This window comes from Gopherus evgoodei, chromosome 4 (assembly GCF_007399415.2).
Source record: "Gopherus evgoodei ecotype Sinaloan lineage chromosome 4, rGopEvg1_v1.p, whole genome shotgun sequence".
NCBI lineage: Eukaryota > Metazoa > Chordata > Testudines > Testudinidae > Gopherus > Gopherus evgoodei.
In genome coordinates, this window is record NC_044325.1 from 88,409,906 (window position 1) to 88,433,379 (window position 23,474).

The 23,474-nt window shown below is 40.3% G+C and overlaps 1 protein-coding gene across 5 annotated transcripts; it reads right to left on the minus strand.

Moving 5' to 3' along the window:
- Window positions 1-4,593: 4,593 nt before the first annotated feature.
- On the minus strand, window positions 4,594-22,510 carry E2F8 (E2F transcription factor 8). 5 transcript variants are annotated; one of them, XM_030560140.1, is made up of 14 exons: window positions 22,461-22,510; window positions 21,848-21,980; window positions 19,429-19,701; window positions 18,840-18,996; window positions 17,900-18,202; window positions 17,471-17,632; window positions 15,265-15,402; window positions 14,836-15,048; window positions 13,132-13,219; window positions 12,362-12,869; window positions 10,039-10,254; window positions 8,823-8,955; window positions 7,948-8,339; window positions 4,594-6,200 (listed from the first exon to the last, which is right to left on the minus strand). In XM_030560140.1, exons 2-14 carry the CDS (start codon window positions 21,926-21,928, stop codon window positions 6,012-6,014), a joined length of 2,853 nt encoding a protein of 950 aa, XP_030416000.1. In that variant the 5' UTR covers window positions 21,929-21,980; window positions 22,461-22,510; the 3' UTR covers window positions 4,594-6,011. The 5 variants fall into 5 exon arrangements, with proteins under 5 accessions (XP_030416000.1, XP_030416001.1, XP_030416002.1 ...); XM_030560141.1 differs by lacking the exon at window positions 22,461-22,510 and adding an exon at window positions 22,240-22,288; XM_030560142.1 differs by lacking the exon at window positions 22,461-22,510 and having other exon boundaries at window positions 13,132-13,216; window positions 21,848-22,043.
- Between the last annotated feature and the right edge of the window lie 964 nt (window positions 22,511-23,474).

The following is a 23,474-nucleotide window of genomic DNA, read 5'->3' on the forward strand; positions in this document are numbered from 1 at the left end:
ATGCAAAGTACTCCACTTAGGAAGGAACAATCAATTGCACACATACAAAATGGGAGATGACTGCCTAGGAAGGAGTACTGTGGAAAGGGATCTGGGGGTCATAGTGGACCACAAGCTAAATATGAGTCAACAGTGTAACGCTGTTGCAAAAATAGCAAACATCATTCTGGGATGTATTAGCAGGAGAACTGTAAGCAAGACACAAGAAGTAATTCTTTCGCTCTATTCTGTGCTGATTAGACCTCAACTGGAATATTGTGTTCAGTTCTGAGCACTACATTTCAGCAAGGATGTGGACAAATTGGAGAAAGTCCAGAGAAGAACAACAAAAATTATTAAAGGTCTAGAAAACATGACCTATGAGGGAAGATTGAAAAAATTGGGTTTGTTTAGTCTGGAGAAGACTGAGAGGGGACATGATAACAGTTTTCAAGTATGTAAAAGGTTGTTACAAGGAGGAAGAAGAAAAATTGTTTTTCTTAACCTCTGAGGATAGGACAAGAAGCAATGGACTTAAATTGCAGCAAGGGAGGTTTAGGTTGGGCATGAGGAAAAACTTTCTGTTAGGGTGGTTAAACACTGGAAAAAATGGTGTAGGGGAGATTCCACAATCTCCATTATTGGAGATTTTTAAGAGGTTAGACAAACACCTGTCACCTGTCAGGGATGGTCTGGATAATTAGTCCTGCCATGAGTGCAGGGGACTGGACTAGATGACCTCTCAAGTTCTCTATGATTCTATGCCCTGCTGCCCAAATAAAGGCACCTTGGATACATTAATAGCAGAAATGTAGGTGTCTTAAGGAATTTGGGCATCTACAGGGTTAGGCAGCAGCTGAGATGGGGGTTTGTGAATGCCAGCAGCATCTAAATGTTGGACATAGGTGCCTAAAATGGCAGCTAGGCACCAAAGGTCCCCCTGTAAATACCTGTCTCTCTATTTTAGGGCAGAACTACTGTCAGCTACCGGGCTGAAGGGATTTAAAGAAAGAAGCTGGAATCTTTGTGATGTATTGCATTAAAGTTTCTGAAAAGAGACAGTGAGACAAAGTGCAGAGGTAGCTGCAGCAATTTTATCTGGTTTGAATATTTTTCTAAGTTTATGTAGCAGGGGAATTAAAAGCACTGCTGAGTTCATGATTAGGTGTCTGCTAGGCTTATGACCACCAGGTGCTTATATTCTTATTATTTGTCAATTAATGGTATGGCTCTACCTTGGAATCTAGAAACATGAACAAACCAGCTGATAATCACTCTTGTCATTAACCAGGCCAGGGATATGTAAATTTCAGCCTGGAGTTGCAGGGGTCTCACAAGGGAGGAATGGCTTAAATGGGATGTCATTTTCCACAAAATTCAGGATTCGTCTCATAACCAATCATAGGAAAATCGACATAGGTACAGCAAGCCCAATAAACTTCAGAGGTACTGACTAATGCTCCCTCTAAGAGGATAGGTCCACCAATTTTCTCAATGAAGCCAGGGATACTGCTTCTAATTTCTTCAGAGTCCAGGTATGAGTGCTTCTCAGCCTTAGGAGCTGTGCACTATTCCTTCACTATCCCAGCTCAGTGTTATTGCTCTGTGCCATATGGGAAAAAAGAATTGGGCCTTTTATGTTCACAGTGGATACAATCTCTAGCCAGAACACTGATTTGGAAGTGGAGACTTAAGAGTGTACAATCAGTGAGCAAGTGCATTAATTTTTCCTATTTCAGTGGTGATGTGAGTTGCAATGCTTTGGGGAAGAATGCAACAAATCAAACATGCAGGGACTAAAAGCACTTCTCATGCTTGAAAGCAGCATATCAAAGAAAGTGATGGAAGCCTAGAGATAAAGGAAGTTTGCGAGTAGTTGCAGGAGAATGAATCAGGTAATCAGGTCATGTCTATGGGTAGATTACACAGGTGGAAGGAGCAGTGAGCTCAGTTAAGCAGCATGTGAAATTCAGATCTTCAGGGGAATACAGGAACATCTCCCTTTGAGTAGAACTCTAGTCTTCAGTCTACAAAATGAACAAAGCGAAGTGCTGGAACACACAAAACTCATTGACTGAATTTTGACAACAGCCAAGAGTCACAAGAGTGACTTGAAGTCAGAAAACATATACAAACTTTCATAGTTTGGATAGGCAGAACTTAAAGGCAATACCCTAACAGCTAGCATTAACCATTCATGTGGTTTATGATATACTCCTACCCACTCTGACAACATATACAAAAAAGTTTAAATTGATTTGATTAATGTTTTCCCCTTGTAACATAAACCTGATTTTTTTTTTAAAACCCTACAGATATGAGTAATTTCTGCTTTTTTCCTAGAAGGAAAGGATAGGGAGTAGGGAGGAGTTTGATGTTGTTGAATCTTTGACAATGACATCTTCTCTCTAAAGTGTTAGGCATAAATGTTAAACTTATTTTTAAAGTTTAAATACTTTGAGTAAAAATGCTTTTCCTGCTCAGGTAGGGATGTAAAATGTGAACCAATAAGCATGAGTCTTCTCGGTAATGTGTTCTGCAGGACTCTGCGGCCAGCCCCACACTATGGGGTCCCGGCTGCCAGCAGCAGGGCCCTGGGCACAGGGCCAGCAGCCAGGACCCCTGGTGCAGGGCAGGAAAGGAGTGGGGCCAACAGCCGGGATCCTGGGCACATGGGGTGGCAGTGTAGCCTAACAATTAAATGTTTAACTGATAAATGTTTAAACTATTAAAATTGTACTTTTTAAAAACACTATTTACATCCCTACACTCAGCTTTCACTCTCTTGCATCTTGTGATGTTACTATGTCAGTATTCTCATTATCCTGTTCTTCCAAGTTAGACCAGACCTGAATTCCTCATATAAAAAACAGGCAGGAAAAAATCCTTTTTATAATTCGTAAAACAGAAGTGGGAGGTGGGGACCACCCTCCCTACCAGCCCCCTAAATCAGAGGAGTCAGCTTAAGCTCTTTATTTCCTGCCTCAGTAGGTTCTTTAATATGGAGAAAGGTCAATTGCTCTGACAAATATGGATAAATAATATAAACAGGTGGTAGGTGGGGGGCCTGCACATATGGAGGTAGTAGATTTGCTTAAAATTAAAATTCTAAATATTAATTCAAAAGATGCTGAAAACAGAAAATTGTTAGGAATATTTTGACCATAAAGCTTCCTCTAGGAATTCTATGGGTATGGCTACATTTGGAATTTCAAAGCACTGCCCTGGCAGCGCTGCGGGAGCACTGCCGCGGCAGCGCTTTGAAGTGTGAGTGTAGTCAGAGCGACAGCGCTGGGAGAGAGCTCTCCCAGCGCTGCATGTAAACCACATCCCTTACGGGTGTAGCGTGCAGCGTTGGGAGCCGCGCTCCCAGCGCTGCTGCCCTGATTACACTGACGCTTTACAGCGCTGTATCCTGCAGCGCTCAGGGGGGTGTTTTTTCACACCCCAGTTGTAAAGTGTGAGTGTAGCCAAGGCCTTTAAGTCAAAGTGAGGGAGGGGAAATAATTTTGGTATCAGCAAATAGAATCCTAAGGGAATTTGAGCAAGGTATATTTTTGAACTGGGGGCAGTTCCTTTACCATACCAATATGTTACAAGAGGAAACTTTCAGACACGTCCACACCTCCAGTAAACCTCCATAGTGTAAGATTTTCCCTTTCACATCATTATGGCTTAAAGTTATTTTTGAGAGAGATGGGCCCAAATGCCATCTGCTTCCTTATCCAGCGGTCTGATAGGTAAAAACAGAAAACTGCTGCAAACATCCTTATACTTTGGAAGAGTTCAGATTTGGATCTGAATTTTGGTTCTCATGCATCATTTATTCTTCCTTTACACAGAGGTCAACAGGAACTCCGTGAGCTGTAAATCAAGGCAGAATTTGACTTTCAATGTTTCTATAACCCAGCGTTTAAGGAAACATTTGCTATGGTGAAAGAAGCTACAATGGCTATAGATTGACAAGAAGTGACTGATGTGATTAAGGCCACGCCCTTAGGGGCTCGTTCACCTGCACATCTACCAACGTGATATATGCCATCATGTGCCAGTAATGCTGCTCTGCCATGTACATTGGCCAAACCGGACAGTCTCTATGTAAAAGAGTAAATGGACACAAATCAGACGTCAAGAATTATAACATTCCAAAACCAGTTGGAGAAACCTTCAATCTCCCTGGCCACTCGATTACAGACCGAAAAGTCACAATATTACAACAAAAAAACTTCAAGAACAGACTTCAACGAGAGACTGCTGAATTGGAATTAATTTGCAAATTGGACACCATCAAATTAGTCCTGAAGACTGGAAGTGGATGGGCCATTACACAAAGTAAAACTATTTCCCCATGCTTATTTTCCCCTCCCTACAGTTCCTTGTCAATTGCTGGAAATGGGCCATTTTCATTATCACTACAAACAGTTTTTTTCTCTCCTGCTGACAACAGCTCACCTTAACTGATCACTCTCCTTATAGTGTGTATGGTAACACCCATTGTTTCATGTTCTTTGTGTATATCTATATCTATATATAGATATAGATATCTTCCTATTGTATTTTCCACTACCTGCATCCAATGAAGTGGGCTGTAGCTCACGAAAGCTTATGCTCAAATAAATGTGTTAGCCTCTAAGGTGCCACAAGTACTCCTGTTCTTTTTGCTGATTTAAAGTGGATTATGAAATCTGGAGAGTGCCCTAGTTTGTAGTGTGGGTCCAGCTGCAAACTTCTCAGAGGTTAGTAGAGGAAGAAAGCAGGTCGTTGGCCGTAGTGTTTCAGTTTGGTCTACAAAAAGTTCTTCAGGTTAATGGGGAAGAGGGTTCTGTCCTGAAGCAAATTTGTATTTATTCCCACCACCCCCCAAAAAGGTATTAAAGAAAAGATGTTTTGTTTTTGGCTTCCCAGCTTCCTTCTCACTTGTGAAATTTCAATGACAAAAGCCTCATAACTGCTAGAGAGGCAGAGAGCCCAAGAGTTCTGCCTCTCCACTAATCCATCCCAGCTCTAAGAGCCAGGGAACTGTCTTTTTTCTCCCCCTATTTGGAAAATCCAAATAAGAAAAATCATCAGCAAAACCAAAATTCCCACATAAAATTTCAGTTTTGCAAAAAGGCTACGTTTTGTTGGAAAAATCATTCCAATGACAAATTTTCAACCAGCTCTAGTGGTTGAACCGGAAACCATACCAAACTCTACCATTTTGGCTGTTTTCCTTTGAGTTCAATAGTTAATGTGAATTCAAAACATAAAGGGCACCAATATTTACACCCACAGTTATTTGCAAATGCAAAACTATGAGGGCAGTTTAAAAAAGTCTGTCTCATATTTATAAGATATCTACCTTCTGATGAAGATACTATTTGCAAATTAATAGCAAGATGCTCTTACCACAGAACAACATAAAAAGATCTTTACATACAATGTGTAAGTTACTGTGGTTACTTCATTTGATTAAACAATACCCTTACCACTTAAATTTGGAAAGTTTAGCCTTAAGTTTAATGTGAACGAACTGACTAAAAAAACATTATAAATAATTCTTAATTTACATACTTGATTACTTTTTTTTGACTAACTTTACAAGATCATTATTGAAAGAATGCAGGAGTAAAAAGAAAAAATATTTAACTATAGCCTTTTCTATTTAAAAATACAATATATTACATGCTCACAGTACTTTCATTGTGCAAAACATGTACTGATACTGTGTGGTGTTGTATTTACTCAGTTTGCTTTGTACTGTTTGCTCTGTACTGTTATGAAGAGTAAAACAGACAATTGGTACATGGTTGGTTGCAATGCTTTAAACAAGTCATTTGCAGAAATTAACGGACATTAGTTTGCTTTTATAAAAAAGGGCCAATTTTAATCCTAAGCACTAAATAAGGCTTTTCCAGTACTGAGGACTTCTTAATGCATTTACAATTCGTTTCCAGGGGATAAATCTTCCAAATCACAATGGTAAGATGCATGCAACATGTTGTACTGGAAAAATATATTCACAAAACAAGTTTAACAGCCAGACATCCTGGTCAAAGTTGGTCCTCTGACACTTCAAGTTTTCTTTGTGGGGCAAACAGGTTTCCTCGTGAAACTCCATCCACACCATCTGAATCTGCAGGAGACGAAGCAAAACGAGAAATTGCATTCGGCCCTCCAGGCGTACGGAAAAAATTTTCAGTCACTGGCTGTGGCTCTTTGGGTTTCACTGGAACAGTAGTCTGATTGGAAGGGAAAAGAACATTTGTTTCATTAAAGGCACATAAAACTAAAACTAGAAAGAAACGTAAAGCTAGAATTTTGAAAAACCTTGTAAGAATTCATAAAAACAATCTGACTCGTCTATTCTAACACTCTCAGTATATTTGAAAGAGTGTATTTATACCTGTCTTATGAGAGTGTCATTTGTCCCTTCTAATTCCATGTATTATTTATAGAGCAAAGATTTATGAACACCCCTTAGGCAACATGATGTCCTGCAAAACATGCAGACTAAGTCTGCTCTCAGCTTAACTATGCATATTATCCTACTCCATGCATTAGTGCATATCTGAGGTAGAACCAGCAGCTGAAACTTAACATTAAGTACATCATCAACAACAACATGAGAGGAATAAGAGTTCAAGGAGAAAGAAAAAGAAAGTAAAATAGAAAATTTCCTTTTTTTGGCCTTGATAAATGCCATCTTGTCCTCTCAAGGTCATTCAAAACTGCTATTGCTAAAATGTCTTGGGTCCTTGCTAAACCTCACTCTTTACATTCCCCCAAGTGGATTCCTGTTCTCTACAACAAACAAGTTCTTTGTCTGTCCCTTAAAGACTCCTCATGGTTTAGTCCCAACCCTACCTACCAAGGTATCGGAGTTAACCCCTCCATCTATTCTAGCAATCAGGGGGGATAAAAGTCTATTAACAATTAAAAACCAGTTTATTTAAATAAGATTCTTTTTATTAAAGTTTATAATACAAATTTAATTTTAAACATCATATTAAAATCATTTAAAATTAATTTTAAAAGTAATGTACGCTGCCAAGTTTTAAAGAAAATCAAACCACTGAACTGCTGGAAGTCACTCCTAAGCAGCTGTTCTCAGTTTATTGAAACGCTATCCCAGCTTTTGACAGTTGTAGGTGCAGAGAGAACATTTTCTTCATGTCAATTCATTGAACTAAATTAGTTCAACGATTGGTTCATTCAAAATAAAGAAACCAATTAGGAGTTGAAAAAGCAGAAAAGCCTGTTTCATCAGTCTATGTATAAATATTAGATATAAGAGCATGAGATCTACTAATTAGAAAATCTTGAGGGACATGGTGACCAGAAACAATCAGTTCAATTCTCTAACTACAGATACTTTGTTAACGGATCAGTTAGTTTTAACTAGCAAAATATGTTTTAATAAACTTTGATAAACGTTTTTACTTATGTTTCCAACACGTTGTTAGTTAAATAAAACTACCTTAAAACAAATTGAAGTGCTCTTTGGTGCTTTTTAATTTACTTTTAAATTTCCAAGTTTGACACTAATCACAATTACAAAAATTAATCACCTAGTAAATAAGTAAAATTAAGAGTCTGAATAAAGGTAAGTTAAGCTATACAATATAGCTTTAATATGTATAGATATAGTGTATCCTGCTGGGTAGCAAACACCAAACTTCATGTAAAGGCTATATTTAGTTGCAAATCAACAAGTTTTAACTAATGAGAATCAATTTTGCAACAAATGCAAAATAAGATTAAAATCTATTATTTAAATAGTTTCCTGATTTCTGATTTAAATCATGATTAAAAGTGGTGATTTAAATTGCTTTGATTTAAATCAATCGACCCCGCTAGCAATAATACCAATCTTTATTGTGCATTACTCAAATTTTCCTTGATTGTGGCTTTTAGGCAATACTATACTATAAATAATATCTAACACTTAAAAGAAGATGGAAGACTTTTATTTGACAGTTATCTTACCTGCTGTAAAGGAATTACTGCACCTGATTTTCCATTTAAGTCACACTCAGTTATCTGTGATTCATTTTTAAACACTCTTCCTTGTTGCAAGCTCACATTCTCTGAAACAGGACTAGCATGCTCTGGTTTTGGAGAGATTGGCACTGGCTGAAGCACAGGATTTGGAGAAACTTGCACACCAGCAGGTATGAGTCCTAAGTGCTGTAGTGTAAAGTTCAGAATTGAAGAGCTTGGGTTTTGGACAGGATTGCTATGGCTTGAATTAAGACACGAGCAGTTTACTACAGGTGCAGCAGCTATAGAAGATGGTGATACCATAAACTTCAAGGGTGTGACATGAAAAGCAGGAATATTAACTGCTGTAAATTCGGAAGCTGTCACTGGAACAACACCTATAAAAGAAAAATGTGGTGGAAATTAAAATCAACCTTTAACAGATGAGGGGTTTGTCCACACTGCAGTAAAAGACCCATGGCAATGAGTCTCAGAGCCCAGGTAAATTGACTCAGACTCAGGCTAGGGGGCTAAAAATAGCAGCATAGACGTCCCAGCTTGAGTTGTAGCCCAGGCTCCAAAACCCTATGAGAAGAGAGGGTTTCAGAGGCCAGGCTCCAGCCCGAGCCCAACTATCTACACTGCTAGTTTTTTTTCCTTGCAGCCTGGGCCCCGCAAGACTGGATCAGTTGACTTGGGCTCTGAGTCTCCCTGCTGTGGGTTTTTTAATTGCACTGTAGATACACCTTGGGATTCCTACAGGTGAAATCCATCCCTGGTAAAGGTTCACTGACTTCTGTTGGGTGAAATTGGTCCACAATGCTCAAAACCAGAGAACTTAAATGTATATAAATACTTATGTATTGTGTATATATACACACCTGCAATGGGTGAACTGTAGGTCATGTGTGGCAGAGAACATATCCCAGACTTTTCCTTGTTAGAAAATATGGCCTTGTTGCCATGTTGCGTGCACTGAGCAAGAGGAATAATATACCCTGAAGGAAACAAGGTCTGAAAAAGAAAGGATAATCTTTTTGTACAGGTGCAATAAGAAACATATTCATGATGCGTTTCTCAAGGGATAATTTTTATTCCACAAGAAAGCCCTTATTTTTCACTCTCCCCACCTTCTAGGTCCTATGCTGCATCCGTTTCTGTTGATTGACTTCTGCCAGAGGCTTGGACAAGACCCCCTCAAATCCAGATCTTTAGTTGGTGGCAATCTCTATTATGTAACTCAAAGCCCTCCTCTCCTCAAGAAGTAAGAGTGTGCTGCATTTTTGTTAATCTCCAATTAGGCCAGACGTTTTTAAAGCAAATTTTGACAGTTTTTTTGAATGCACAATTAGACAAACCAGAGTCTGAACTCAGATGGCAACATCATTCCATTCTCAAGTCAGATGAGACTTTTGATGCAAGAGTCCAACATGAGTAAAATACTTTTTTGATATAAAAGTTTGTTTGTGCCAAGAGAACTCACATATCAGCCCAGACACAGATAGACACATTAATGATGAGACTCACTTGCAAATGAGTAAGAAAGCAAACAAACAAAAGTAGATTGCTCATTTATTCTGGCATGGGGTTTATAAACATTTCATGTTCTATTAAGAAATATACTATATTAAAAAAAAAAAACAAAAAAACCCCAGGTTTTAGAATTACAATATCTCACTATATGTCAATGCCATTCAATTTGAGCATTGTTCTATGATGTTCAATCAAAAATTTTAGAAGTTAAGAACTATAAGAAGTTTTTGGATTAGTCACGTGAGAATTCACATACTTTTACTGTAAACCAAATAAACCTTTGAAATTAAGTATAAGAGGAAAATTAAAGACTTTCTAGCATAATTTCTTATGAAGTCAACTTATCAGATAAGCCACCTCCATTACAAATATTGCTGAAGTCTTTTCTACCTCCCCTGTTTGTGTGCCTAATAGAGTCCTATAGGAAATAAAAGCTTAAGAGTAGACTGTAGACCAAATGCATCACAGAGGTTTCCTGTACGTATGCTTTGACCGTTAGATTTCAGCTTCTGAAAGTAATAAATCTTTGGGAAGTTGTCCTTTTCCAATTAGTGGAAAGTATACCTCATGAGCAGGAACAGAAAATGCAACAGGCATCTCTGGTGTACTACTGGCTCTGCTTTTATCTTCTGAAAGACCTCTCCTTTTGTGATCAAAGCAAAATTCCATATTTGGATCTAGTTTCTCAGATTTGTTCTGGCTTCCCTCTTGGAAATTATTGATTTCAGGCTCCAAGTGCACAGCTTTAGAGGCTGGTCTTTCACCCTTAAGAGAATCTCCCTGAAAAATTATGTAGTACATACAAACAAAAAAAAAAAAGACATTTTAAAGATGGGGTTTAGATATCTACCGTAAGTGTAATTAAGTAGTAGATATTTTTAATAATGTATTTGCTTTCATTATATCAGATATTTTATGTCTCAAAAACTGATTTCATTCATTAAGCTTTTGTGGATACTACTGGAAAAAGCCCGCTCTTAAGGAGCCATAGCATCAAACCCCACTCTATCACTCTGCGCTGTAGGAGCCTAAAGTACCAGCACAGCAGGCTGGTCACCCACCTGTGCCCTCACCAGCATACTAGATGTTCCTTGGTTGGGAAGGGGCATGGTTGGAACACACTGCACTGATGAGCTAGAGCTGTTCTAGCAAGCACAACTTAGCGAACAGCCTAAGGACTACTAATGTGCATTAGGAGGCCAAAGGTCATCAACTGTCCCCAGGATTTAGAAACAAGGGTCAGAAAGACATCCATGTCCCCATTCCCCAAGTGCACCAGCGCAGCTCACATATGCCTAGAGATCTGGAACAGAAAGTTTCAGCTTCTTATTCTCTTAATAGTTTGGTTCATGGTATATAGCCCATTATATAAGGTGTCAGGAATTAATAACACTAGATCGGGGGTGAGTAAATGTTTTGCCCTGAGGGCCACATCTGGGTATGGAAATGGTATGGCAGACCATGAATAATCATGAAATTGGGATTAGGGGGCTCCAGCTGATGTTGTGGGCTCCGGGATGGGGCCATAAATGAGGATTTCAGAGTGTGGGAGGGGCCTCAGGCAGTGGGTTGTGGTGCGGGAGGGGGGGCTCTCCGGCTGATGGTACAAGCTCTGGTGTGGGGCTCGTGGATGAGGGGTTTGGGGTACAGGAGGGGGCTCTGGGCTGGGATCAAGGGGTTCAGAGGGCAGGAGGGGAATCAGGGCTGGGGCAGGTTGGAGTGCAGGGGGACTCAAGGGTACAGGCTCCAAGCGGCACTTGCCTCCAGCAGCTCCTGGAAGCAGCACCATGTCCATCCTCCAGCTCCCAGGCAGAGGCGCAGCCAGGCGGTTCTGCGCACTGCCTCATCCGCAGGAGCCGCTCCCACAGCTTCCATTGGCCGCAGTTCCCAGCCAATGGGAGCTGCAGAGGCGGGGCTTGGGACAGCTTGCCTGACTGCCTCAACATGTAGAAGCTGGAGAGGGGACATGTCACTGCTTCCAGGGAGCTGTGTGGCGCCATGGCATGCACGGAGTGGCACAAGCCCCGACCCTGCTTTCTGGCAGGAGCTCAAGGGCTGGATTAAAAGATCTGATGGGCCAGATGTGGCCCACGGGCCATAGTCAGCCCACTCCTGCACTAGATACAACTCCTTGAAATACTTAAAATGTTGTATCTGTACTTTCCCTATCAACGTCCATAAAGCCAACAATGAATGCCATTCACTATGTGAGCTGAGACGTGCTTGAACTACTCCAGAAAGATTGAATCACATCCCCTGGCAGACAGCAAATCAAGTCACCAGATTTGATTTTTGATTATACTTTTAAAATGCTCTGTAAACACTTCCGGGTGGGGTTATTTTTCTGAATCAAACTTTATTTTTTAAACAGACAACCTGATTCAAGGTTCAGCCTTCCAAAGATATGCTTTGATTGACAGAACTATATATTTTATCTGAATGTTTTCCAAGCACCAGGCAAACTATGAGCAAAGGATTGATGGACATTCACTCTCAAAAAAGGCAAGTTCAAGATTCACCCTTATGAATATTTGCATAAATCGGAATTACAGGAATTTGAGCAGCCCCTTAACTCAGTGCAATCTTTCCACCTATGTCTCTCCCCACCACCTTCAAACACGCAGCACTCACTCTGGAACACTGGTATGATATCTCTTTGTGCAGCCAACCACTGGTGGCCCTGTAGAACAATGTACTTCCATCAAGGTTTAAGAACATTTGTACAAAACTCAACCAAAGGATTAAGTTTCTACAATTGCTCCTGAAACCTTGTTCTAAACAATGCCTTTATGTATGGCTTTTATTAGGATCCCAAGCACTCTGTAACAGTAGGTCATCACACTACCATATTAAAGTAAAAAACTATACCTTTTCTTGTATTACTTACTGTATAAACATCTTCAAGACTTTTCTCATCACTTCTACATTTTTTAATTGAACTGTTCTCCTGTAATGCTTGAGATCTTTTAAGGCACCTCTCTGGTGTAAACTCAATTTTTGTAACTTGTCTCTCTTTAGCCACCAAGTTCCCAGCATCACCTTCACCTGTATTACTGTCCCTCTCTTCAGTGGTCATTTGATTAAATGGTATTTTTGAATTAGCATCAAAAACACTTGTAGTTCCAGTCACATTGGGACAGGGCACAGACTGTAATGTAGTCACAGTCTGGGCGTGGGAAGGATGCAAATATATTGCATATGAAATAGCAGAATGAGTTTGAGGTAGCATTACTGGAGAAACTGAATTGTGGATAAGAGGTAGGACCCCCAGTGGCTGAACAAGAGATGGAGTTTGACAGGATGATGTAGTATTAGGTTCACATTTCAGAATAGATTCATCACTAGAGGTCAATTTACATTCTAAGGTAGATCTTGTCAATTTCATCTTTAATTCTCTAAAAGGAAAAAACAAGAAATACACACTTAAATACATTCAGAAGTGCCCTGGTCATTTTATGTCATGACAGAAAAATGGAGTAACTTGAGGTAATTTTCACTACTCCATCCATTAAAGTGAAAATGATGCTACTGAAAGTTACTGAGTTTAACAGTTATCGGTTGGCTACCTCTAGTTCATAATAGCTGACTAAATACACCACAAGCTTGTTGGCCCAATAGTGAAATAAGCTTTCCACTATAACACTAATGTAAACATACCTTGATTGTCCTTCTAACTGCTGTTTACAAATTGCTGCAAGCTGGGCCATTTTACTTGGCAAGGATGATGAATTTTCATCATTATCTGCTTCGCGGGGAAAAAAAAGCCATAAATAGAAGTTGGATTCACTTTTAAGAATGCCTATTTATACAGTTTGCATGGTTTAAGTGTTTAGTAACAGGGTATAAAGCCTTTCATCTCCACGTTGCCATTCAATTACAGTTCAGGCTGGATAAGTCAGTTGGATAGTGGCTTAAATTGCAGGCCTCAGTTCAGTTCTTTGTAGAGAAGCATCCACAAAAGACAACATGAGGCACTAATTAATACTTTGGCTGGCAGACTCTGAGCCCAAGAACTGCATTTACATGAAGAATAAATGGTCATCTCAACTTTAAATGTGGCCCTTTCAGAAGGGGGCTGAGCCATAGTTAGGCGTGGCAGGATTGGATTTTTATCAGTAAATGTCAGGAAACGTTAGTTTTGCTGACAAAAAATATTTCCATCCATAATCAAAATGGATAGGCAAAGAAAGAAAAATTCTACTTCAGAACTTAGAATTTGATTTAAAGACATTTACTTTGTATATTTTGGCACATGATGTTGACAATATGCATTTTAACGGTTATAAAGCTTTAACTGTTTGAATTTCAGCATCTACTATAATTAAATAATAATTCTCTGGCTCCCCAGAGTTTCCCCAAATGAGAAAATTTAAAAATAGATAAAAACAGCGAAGGCTGTTTAAAAATAATCAATATTATCAGTTGAAGTTATAAAAATATAAAAATCTAATTGTGCCAAACCTAGCCATAGTGCAGAGAAAAGTTCAGTATGCATATCCATAGAACATATTCCTAACAGAATATTTAAGGCTATTAAATGCAACACTATAAAAAAGTCAAAATGAAGTTATGTAAAAATTAATTCATTTTCTTCTTTAATAAAAAAATACTTGTGAAAGCACACAAGCTATGTAACAGGAGCAGGCAATTACAAATAGTGAGCCAAATTTGGACCTGGAGTAAAGAGTTGTAAAATGTTTGCAACTCTATTGTTGCATCTACTGACTCCAGGTCTAGATTTGGTCCATCAAAGAGGGAACAGCTTCCTATATTTTGTTATATGGATTAGCTTCAGAAGACAAAGCAGGTGGAATCTGTCGTCATTATCAATCTTCTCAGGCCTCAGATGTAAAGCACTGTACATATGTTACTAAGTGCCAAACTTCTCTGTTGGCTCCCATTATGCTGTTTTTGACAGTATCAGTCAATTAGAATTTGCGTTTGTATTTCAAGCATGCACACACCCTTTCTTTTACCTGAAAAGGTTAAACATCAATGTCTATTTAACAAGAGATCCCATACAATAGGTTAATAGCATATCCATTGTTGTATGCACTGTTGTTGTAGGCGTGTAATCCAAGGATATTAGAAAAACAAGGGAGGTGAGGTAATATCTTCTATTGGACCAACTTCGGTTGGTGGGAGAGACAAGCTTTCAAGCTACACAGAGCTCTTTCCCAGACATGAGGAAAGTACTCAGAGAGGCACAGCTAAATATAAGATCATAGGACTGGAAGGAACCTCGAGAGGTCATCTAGTCTAGTCCCCTACACTCATGGCAGGACTAAGATTGAACTATCTGAACTCACTCTAACAGCTTATCCAGAGTAAGATACTGCAGTTTGCTTTTCAACTACATACTTGTGCTTGTCTTGCTGGGGCTGCTTGGAGCAGAATGGATCTTCCTTCCGTCACTTTCTGTAGTCTTTACTAACTTTATTAGAGATGGATGCCGAGTGAAGCTTTGCTTGCCTCTTGAAGGGAAGAGATTTTTTGAACACTGCTCTTTGGGAGATTTAGATTTTGCAGAATTAGATGGAATCAAAGAAGTGGTAGTAGTTACAGGTTTTGTATCTAAAACAGAAAATGTAAAATAATATCACATATAACCTGAACAATAAAACAGTTCTTTTAATATTTGTTTGGTGATTAGAGTGTATGGATTATTTGACAAACTGGAAAAAAGAGCCTTTAGAGAAAAATTCAACTGTCCTTCGGCCTAAGCTTTTCACGGGGAAAAACCGTCATGCCAATCAAGACAGCAGAAAGAAAGCAAAGTAGTACACTGACCCTGAATGCCTGGTAAAACCTCTGGTCCTGTCCATTTGAATGCTGGCTTTCTGCCTTTCTCCTCTGTAACATGAACCTTCTTGATAAGCTCAAGACTACTGAGAACATTAGCTATGTCATACAGTCTCCTAATTTTGGCTGAAATAAAACAAATATATTAATGAATTCTGTATAGCATTTCTGGGTTCATTAGAAGCACACTTTAAGTCATACTTATTTCACATTAGGCTAAAGATGCTTCCCCATCCTCCAACATGCTCTTGTATTTATGTTACATAAAATCGAAAGCAACAGATGAGGTTACTCAGACTGCAGTCACTCATTTTGCTACTCATAGGAGGAACTCTATTTTGGATCCTTCAAGAACAATTTTGTCTTCAACCAAGCGTTTTTTTTTTTTTTTTTAATACCTGGGCATCTATATTGTGCAAACGTGGAGAAACCTTATTCTGAAAGCTAGCAGCTAGAAATAGGTTGAAGGAGGATCAGAAATATCCTAAAATACACTGGAATCATCATTCACCTACAGAATCTTTCAGTACACCACAATATCCTAATTAATAATTTCAGATACCGCTACCATGGTTTTAAAAACCAGTTGAACTACCAATAATGAGCTTGACTTCAACCAGAACATGTCCAAGCCAAGTTTCTCCCACTGCAAAAATACAAAGCCTGGCAAATCATCTACAAAATTCAGGGCTATCATTGTTAACCAAGAGCGTGGTAATACATTAGTTACGTTTACAAAAAGATTCCGTCTCCCTGAATATAAGCAATGCCCTTGGAATGCTTTTTGTTGGACACATCAGTTCCTGGAGGAGAAAGAAAAAACACACACATCCTAATAATTTTAACATGATGCAGTGGAAAGGAAACTACTAACTGAAACTACTGAGACCTGATCCTGTCATTACTCCACATGCACGATTCACACAAAAGCCAATGGGAGTTTTGTCTGTGAACCAATGACAGGATTGAGGGTTTACAAATAAAATACCAGTTAAGGAGATATGAACTATTTGTGTATACACAGAATTAGAGTTGACAGAGACAAAATTTTAAATTCTACTTCCTCTAATGAGATTAACTACTGCTACTACTTCTAGAAATCTCTCTAGATTTCAACCAACAGAGCTACATGACCAAAATGAAGACCTGTCTACTGTAGGGACACTCAAATCTTTGTTATAGATGATGGGGGAAACAAAAAATAAAAAAAAAAAATTCATAATGAAAAAGACAATTACCAATAAGCAACATGATGATGTCATTTCATAATTAGGGCCCTACCAAATTCACAGCTGTGAAAAAAAACTCATCATGGACCTTCACGGTCATCTAATCTCCCCCATGAAATCTGGTGCCCAGCTGGGGATGGCAAGGGATGAGCCTTCCTCTTCCCCTACAGGGGTGCTCCTGGGGCGGGTCAGACCCACCTCCAGGATCTCCCCCAGCCACAGGAAGGTCCACGGTTCCAGCTGTTGCCTCCCTGCACAGAGAGGCTGTGGCTCCAGCTGTGTCACACACACACACACACACACACACACACCCTCCAGCAGGAGGTTGCTGGAAAACCGGACATATGGTAGCCCATACTCTACACCCTTACTTTTGTGATGCGGTTGGTGGTGGCTTTACAACTGAGGACACAGCCAGCTGCCTTCCCCTCTGGCTGCCCAGCAACAGGGCAGAAGTAAGGGTGGCAATCCTATGTCCCCCTACAATAGCCTAGTGATTTCCCCCCACCCTGACTGCCTTTTGAGTCAGGACTTCCATAATACACCATGAAATTTCAGATGTAAACATCTGAAAATGAACAATTAAAAACCCCCTGGCTGTGAAATTGACCACTATGGACTCTGAATTTGGTAGGGCCCTATAAAATAGCTTTGTTCAAGTCTTCCTTATATAATCTTTTGGTTGCCTCTCTACAAATAGATCCTGGGGACACCTAGTGTTAAAGATATAATTAGTTCCTGTATAACTTAATTAGAAATATATTACTGGGAGAGATTCCCCTTACATTTCACAATATGCAACATTCTGTATAGGAATTACAGTTTGCAAGAACCCCTAGAAACAACAGCTGTAATAGCAAATCAAATGGAATATTCCATTTAAGAAAAATCAAAAACAGATTATCAGAGACAAAACTTACGTAAATACAGACTCAACCGAGACAGCTCCAGCAGCATTTACTTACTTTTAAACTTGCTTTTATCTAAATCTTCTATATGGTCCTCTCCAATCAAAATTTTAGCAGCAACTTCAAGGCTCACTATTTGAGGAGTTGATACCAGAAACAGCATCACAAATTTCTGACTCATCACTCGTAAAGACTTGTCTTTCCTGCTGTTTACTGAAGCTGCACGGAAAGGAGAAAGGATTAAAATGTATCAAGTGACATGACATCTGAAATGAAAGTTCTGAAAAACATTTCAGAAATTAAGTAGCAAAAATGTTTGTCAACAAGAATCATGGTGTTAATTAAAACAGCTGAAAAAGAATGACACTTTTGCATAACATTTTTGCTGCATTTCAGGCTCTAGGATTTAAGAGTTTTGTTTCCCTATGTTTGGATATTTTTAATTACAGATGTATACTCTTCTAGGCATTAATAGAAAATCATTACCTGCTCGAAATTCCATCCCTGGGAGTTCAACAAAACACATTTCTGAATGCTCATTTGGGCCAACAGGTTTTGTCACCATCTCCTCATTTTTGTCACCATCTAACTCAAACTCATACTCTCTCTTCTTGATCATCTCAATTTGTTGTGTGTATTTGTTCTCTTCGCCAACTTTTTTCAAAGTCTGCAGTGTTCTGTTGAGATTATGACGCCCGTACCAAGCGTATCTATTTTTGGCAAGGCGGCTCACCATATGCAGGCTCTCTAGCACATTCACAATATCATATATGCGTCTACGTTCAACATCTATAAGGAGGAAGAATATTAATACATTCATCTTAAAATTTGGATCATGTAGTATTGTTCTTAGCATATGTTGCTATGAAGTTGGTTTGCCCAGTATGGTGATTTAAGGAACTATCATATTCTGTTAATATACACAGTCCACACCAAATCACATCTTATTTTGATGTCACACTTGGGCAAGTCTTGAATTGTAAGTGCAGCTAGAGAACCACCCCATTTCCTACCCATCCAATCACTGATCATACCCATAATTTGGAGACCCAAAAACTGGACTCAAATATTTCCAGCAGTTGTGGTAATTATTTGTATGTTCTATATAATATATAATTTAAAGTTATTTTTCTTAAAAAATGTTCTGAAATAAGACTGTATCTACGGAGGAATAACCATTTTGTTAAATAGATTTCCATTTCAAACTCAGAAAAGGATTGTTATAAAAATGGAGGATTTCTTTCTATTCTTAAGGGGAAAAAAAGGAATGAACTAAAATTAGTTTGAGTGTGCATTTTGAAAAGTTTTCATAATTTAACTGTGAAAATACATACCAAAATGAGATGCTAGCTTTACCAGCAAATTCATAGGAACAGCTCAGTATATATTTCCAATCATAAACACTGTAGTACACGCACAGACTTACTAAGCTCTTCTGCTACTTCATCAAGGCAAATATCACTATTCTCTGCAGTGCTGGGGTAATTAGGATATCGAGCTAAAAATTTGTGACACAATAATCCTAGACTTTTCTCTTTACGGCTTGGTTGAGATTTCTCATATTCATCTCCTGATAAATGCTCCTGCACAGAAACAAGGAAACAGGAATTCAGTGTTTTACATAAAAATGCTAAATTTGACAGATTTACTGCCAGCGTCTGGGACTGATGTACAATACCAAGTGCCTTATCCTCAACAGCTAGTAAGCCTCAAAATAATAAAACTAGCAAACAGTGTTTGCTATGTCTAACAATTAAAATGGTATCACAAATAGCTAATATTCCAGATTTAAAATCTAAACAAAGGTGGTATATGTTAAAGTTCACTGAACAAATACAGATTCCTAGGCCAGAAGATACCATTTTGTTCATCGTCTGACTTCCCGTATAACAGAGAACTTCCCCAAAATAATTCCTTTTGAATTGAAGTATATCTTTAAAAAAATCTAGTATCTAGACATGCATCAAGACAATAGGCAACCCCCGGTTTAATTTACAAAAATCTTTACAACATACATGTAAACAGTGTTTTGTCTCTACGATTTCACTTCTGTCAAGAAGTCCCTTTTTTTGTTCTCTGTTTCTAATCTCAGGACTAGCCGCGCTGATCAGTATTTTAAGGTTAGCAGTGGGTGTCCATGGATCTCCAGGAGGCACTTCCTGAGACTTAGGGGGTGTTGTCAGAGGTCCAGACTCAGGCTGTATTTCCGTTAATACTGAATATGAGGTAGCTGACTGTTTCAGAGGGGTTTTCAGTATCCTTCTTTGTGGCTCAGAAGAGTGATTTTCCTGACCCAAAAATAAGAAAAATAAAATAAAGAAGTTATATCTCATAAAATCAGAGTAATGTCATATATAAGACTATACTCCAATAATGTTCTTTACTCTAGTCAACTACCAATCAGTTTATTCTCTTGGGTAGCCTATGGGCACATTTTGAAGTCTTTACTCAAGTTAAGACTTCTGTTAATCCAAGGAAGTCTTGGCTGAATAAAGTCTGCTACGTTGACCCTGGGTTTATAGCATGCAATATGGCCTTTTCCAACTTGCATCAAGTAAAAAAAATAAAAGAAAAGAACTTAAAATAAAACTCAGATTGACTGTTAATCCAATGCAAAAATGCTAGTTTACCCATTTTGGGGGGAATAATGCCAAGGATTGTCAGATAAAAGTTAAAAATACTGTTGATGAATAATGTATGAGCCCCCCCCCCCCTCCCAAGCTGCCCGCAATCCCTTTCACGAAGAGGGGTAGAGTGGGGGTAACTACTAGTAAAAGGAAAAGACAAAAAATAAGGGCCATGTTAAGGAATGGGCATGCTTGTTTAGATGTTCAACATTTTATAAGAAATAGCTGCCTCTTTTTTTGATAAGTAAAGCTAGAGAGTTTCCAGCACAGGGACGATCTTCTTGCAATGAGAAATGAGACATATGGCAAATTTCAAATCTGTTGCACCACTGTGAGCTGACTCTTGCTGCAGGATGGAATGGCTTGCATTAGGCAAAAAACAAAAAAATCAAATACTAACTCTGATGTCCAATAAAAGGTTCTCTTGGGTTAATGCTTGAGACATTTACTTATCACTTTTGTATAACTGAAAATAATATGTAACATACATATAGCTCGGTCTGTACATTTCAAGCTGTGTATTGTTTCTTCTATGTTTCTCTGATATACCTAGGAAAATGGGACTCCATTTTAACTGTGCCTTTTTGTCACCAATATACTATAAATGTTAAAGACCTATCACACCTGCCATCAATTTTCCTTTTTATTCTAGACACTTTAAAATAAAGTTTTTCAGACAGCTGTTATTTTACTTTACAGCACGAGAATATATGGAATTGGTTTAAAGAACCCCACAGCACAATATATTTTGGGCCTACCTCTGTAAGCCCTCCATTCAGGAAAGTTTTACCCCTTTAAATGGTGTTCAACACAAAGAGCTTGCAGGAATACATTCAATATAAATTCAATTACTTAGTAGCAGTAGCAAAATCATAGGAAAAAGGGACAGTAACTAAAGTAGGTTCAATGCAGCTATTGCAGATTGTGGAATCTGTAATTTTTTTTTAAAGTTTTATTCACAATTGCAGGGTTTTTCTTGTTGCCTGTTGAATCGAACCAGGAAAAACCATCACAAGCAGAACATCACATTTGCTTTCTCCATCGAGGCTTACTGTCAGCCTGACTCACTATGGCGGGGCAGGATAGTTATAGGGCAACGCCAAGTGTTTTACAACAGAGCCCCGGCAGTTAAACAGTCATATTGGGCAGGGTTAACACATGACTATGGCCTGGTCTATGCTGTAGAGTTAGTCGAGGCAAGGCAGCTTATATCAACCTAAGGATGTGAGCGTCTACACTAAAATTTCACTTCTGCCAACGTAACTACCCCAATTTAATAATTCCATCTCCAGAAGCATAGGGCTTGTCTACTCCACCGCACAGTGTCAATCTAAGATACGCAACTTCAGCTATGTGAATAACATAGCAGAAGTCAAGGTACTTAGATCTACCTACCTCCATGTCTTCACTGTGGTAAGTCGACAGCGGGCACTCTCCTGTCAACTCTGCTTGCGTCCCTGGTTCTGGTAGAGTACCAGAGTCGACAGGAGAGTGCTCAGCAGTTGATTTATTGCCTCTACACTGGACGCAATAATCGACCCCCCGCTGAATCGATCTCTGCCCCCCGATCCCACAGGTAGTGTAGACAAGCCCCTAGAGTCAATGTAGTTCGGCTGTTACTGGCCTTCACCAGCCCCACACTGACAGTACAAACACTGCTGGTGGGGAGCACACTGCCAGCACCAGGAGCCTTGCGAGGACACATACAAGTGATACACTGACTATGGCAGCTGGATGCCCAGGTAACTGAGGCCAAGCTAATTTTGTAGGGTAGCTATGCCGGCGCGGCGTCAGGCTCACGAAGTACCTTCTCCTCGGTGCCCATGTCACCCCCGGGCTCTCCGGGTCCGCTCACCGCTCCTGGGCCAGCCGGGCTGCGCAGGGTCATGGAAGGCGCGGGGCTCGGGGCAGCGGCGACGGCATCGCAGCACTGACGAGCCCTGGGGAGGAGAACGCACCAGCGGGTGAGGCGGGCGCGAAGCTGGGCGGAGACCTGCAGCCGGTAAGCACCGAGCCCGGCCCGACAGGAGAGTCGGGATCGGGACCCGCCCGGCACCTGCCCACGCCCCCCGCAGCAGAGCCCCGCGGGGGGGAGGGGACGGGCTCCGGGATCGCCTCACACAGCTCAGCCCGCCGCCGCCCCGCTAACCCGCGCCTTGCGAGCCCCAACTGCTCCCCCGGCCCCACCCGCGCACGCACCAATCACCCAGCAGCAGCCAGCGGGGCGCCGCGCTGATTGGCTGGTGGGGAATGGGCGAGGCTCTTCCGGGATCCGGTTTAAACGTTTGGCGCCACTAGCCCCGCGCGCGCCCTGTAGTCATTCTCGCTAGGTCCAGATGGGCCGCGCCCCACCTACTCCGGAACGAGGCCCCGCTGGGATCTCCCAGGGACCTGTTAACCGGAGGCGAGGCCCCCCCCACCTGTGCGGAAGCTGCCGGACGGGCCCCACTCTAGCTGCCGGTGCCGCTCGCTGCCGATTTGAATTTAACCCGCTGTAAGAGAGACGCTTAGCCGCTTGCTTACCCAGCGAACGCTCCCCCCTCGTGAGGAGGGGGGGACAGAGCCCAGCCAATCACAAGCTGGCGCCCTACCCGTCCAGCCAATCATAACCCGCAGCCCTCTCTGCCACACCCACGCCTGACCGCTGAATTGCGGCAAGTTCGGAAAGTTTCCTAGTCTGAAGTTTGGCGGGTGCGGGGCGCGGGAACTGGCGGGTGTGCAACGAATGGAGGGGGGGGTGCTGAAAATCATGGGGGGAGCACCTGTTTCTCTTCCACGTCCCCACTGTGTGTGCAAGTCGGTGGGACCCTTTTCTCTTAGATACTAGTGCAAATAGGGGAGTCTCCCCCAATCTTGGTATCCGTGTAAATTTGGGGAGAATCTTCCCTTTCACTCCAACTGTATGTGCACACGGAAGGGTTGTACTAATGAAGCGAACCTCCCCGCGCGTGTGTGTAAATGGAGAAGTTCAAATGAGTGTCTAAATGGAAGTCCTCGTGGGCAGACGTTACTGGCTCATTCATGTGATACTGTTCTGCAATAATATATTTTCATTTTGTCTGATCCCACTCCATAATCTACTTTTTCTTCCTTTCAGAAGAATAACATCTAAACATGCAAAAGGATACAAAGATTTGACTATTACAAAATAGTATTAGAATGGTAAACCTGCAAAGGGTTCAGCACTTGCTTTAGTGGAGTTTTTCTTTTGAGTGATAGTAACATTCTGTAGCATCTGGATGTTGGGGTCTATTAAGATCTATTTTATCCATTTGTATGAGTTTCTGTATACTCAGGGTTATCTTTTTTTGTTTTTTGTTTTTTTTTAGTTACTTACCAATAATTGTATTGCTGTTTTCTCTGGTCAATTCTAGTGCATCACTGTTCCATACTGTTTATGGTTGGATCTGAGTGATTATTTTTCCCATTTCAGG

Excerpts from the sequence above, each read along its gene's own strand:
- E2F8 (XM_030560140.1), bottom strand. The coding sequence starts at position 21,928 with ATGACCCTGCGCAGCCCGGCTGGCCCAGGAGCGGTGAGCGGACCCGGA. Across the intron at positions 15,403-17,470 it reads AGATAAAAGCAAGTTTAAAA|CCAAAATTAGGAGACTGTAT; the intron begins GTAAGTAAATGC and ends GTTTTATTTCAG. Across the intron at positions 10,255-12,361 it reads GTCTTGAAGATGTTTATACA|GGAGATTCTCTTAAGGGTGA; the intron begins GTAAGTAATACA and ends ATAATTTTTCAG.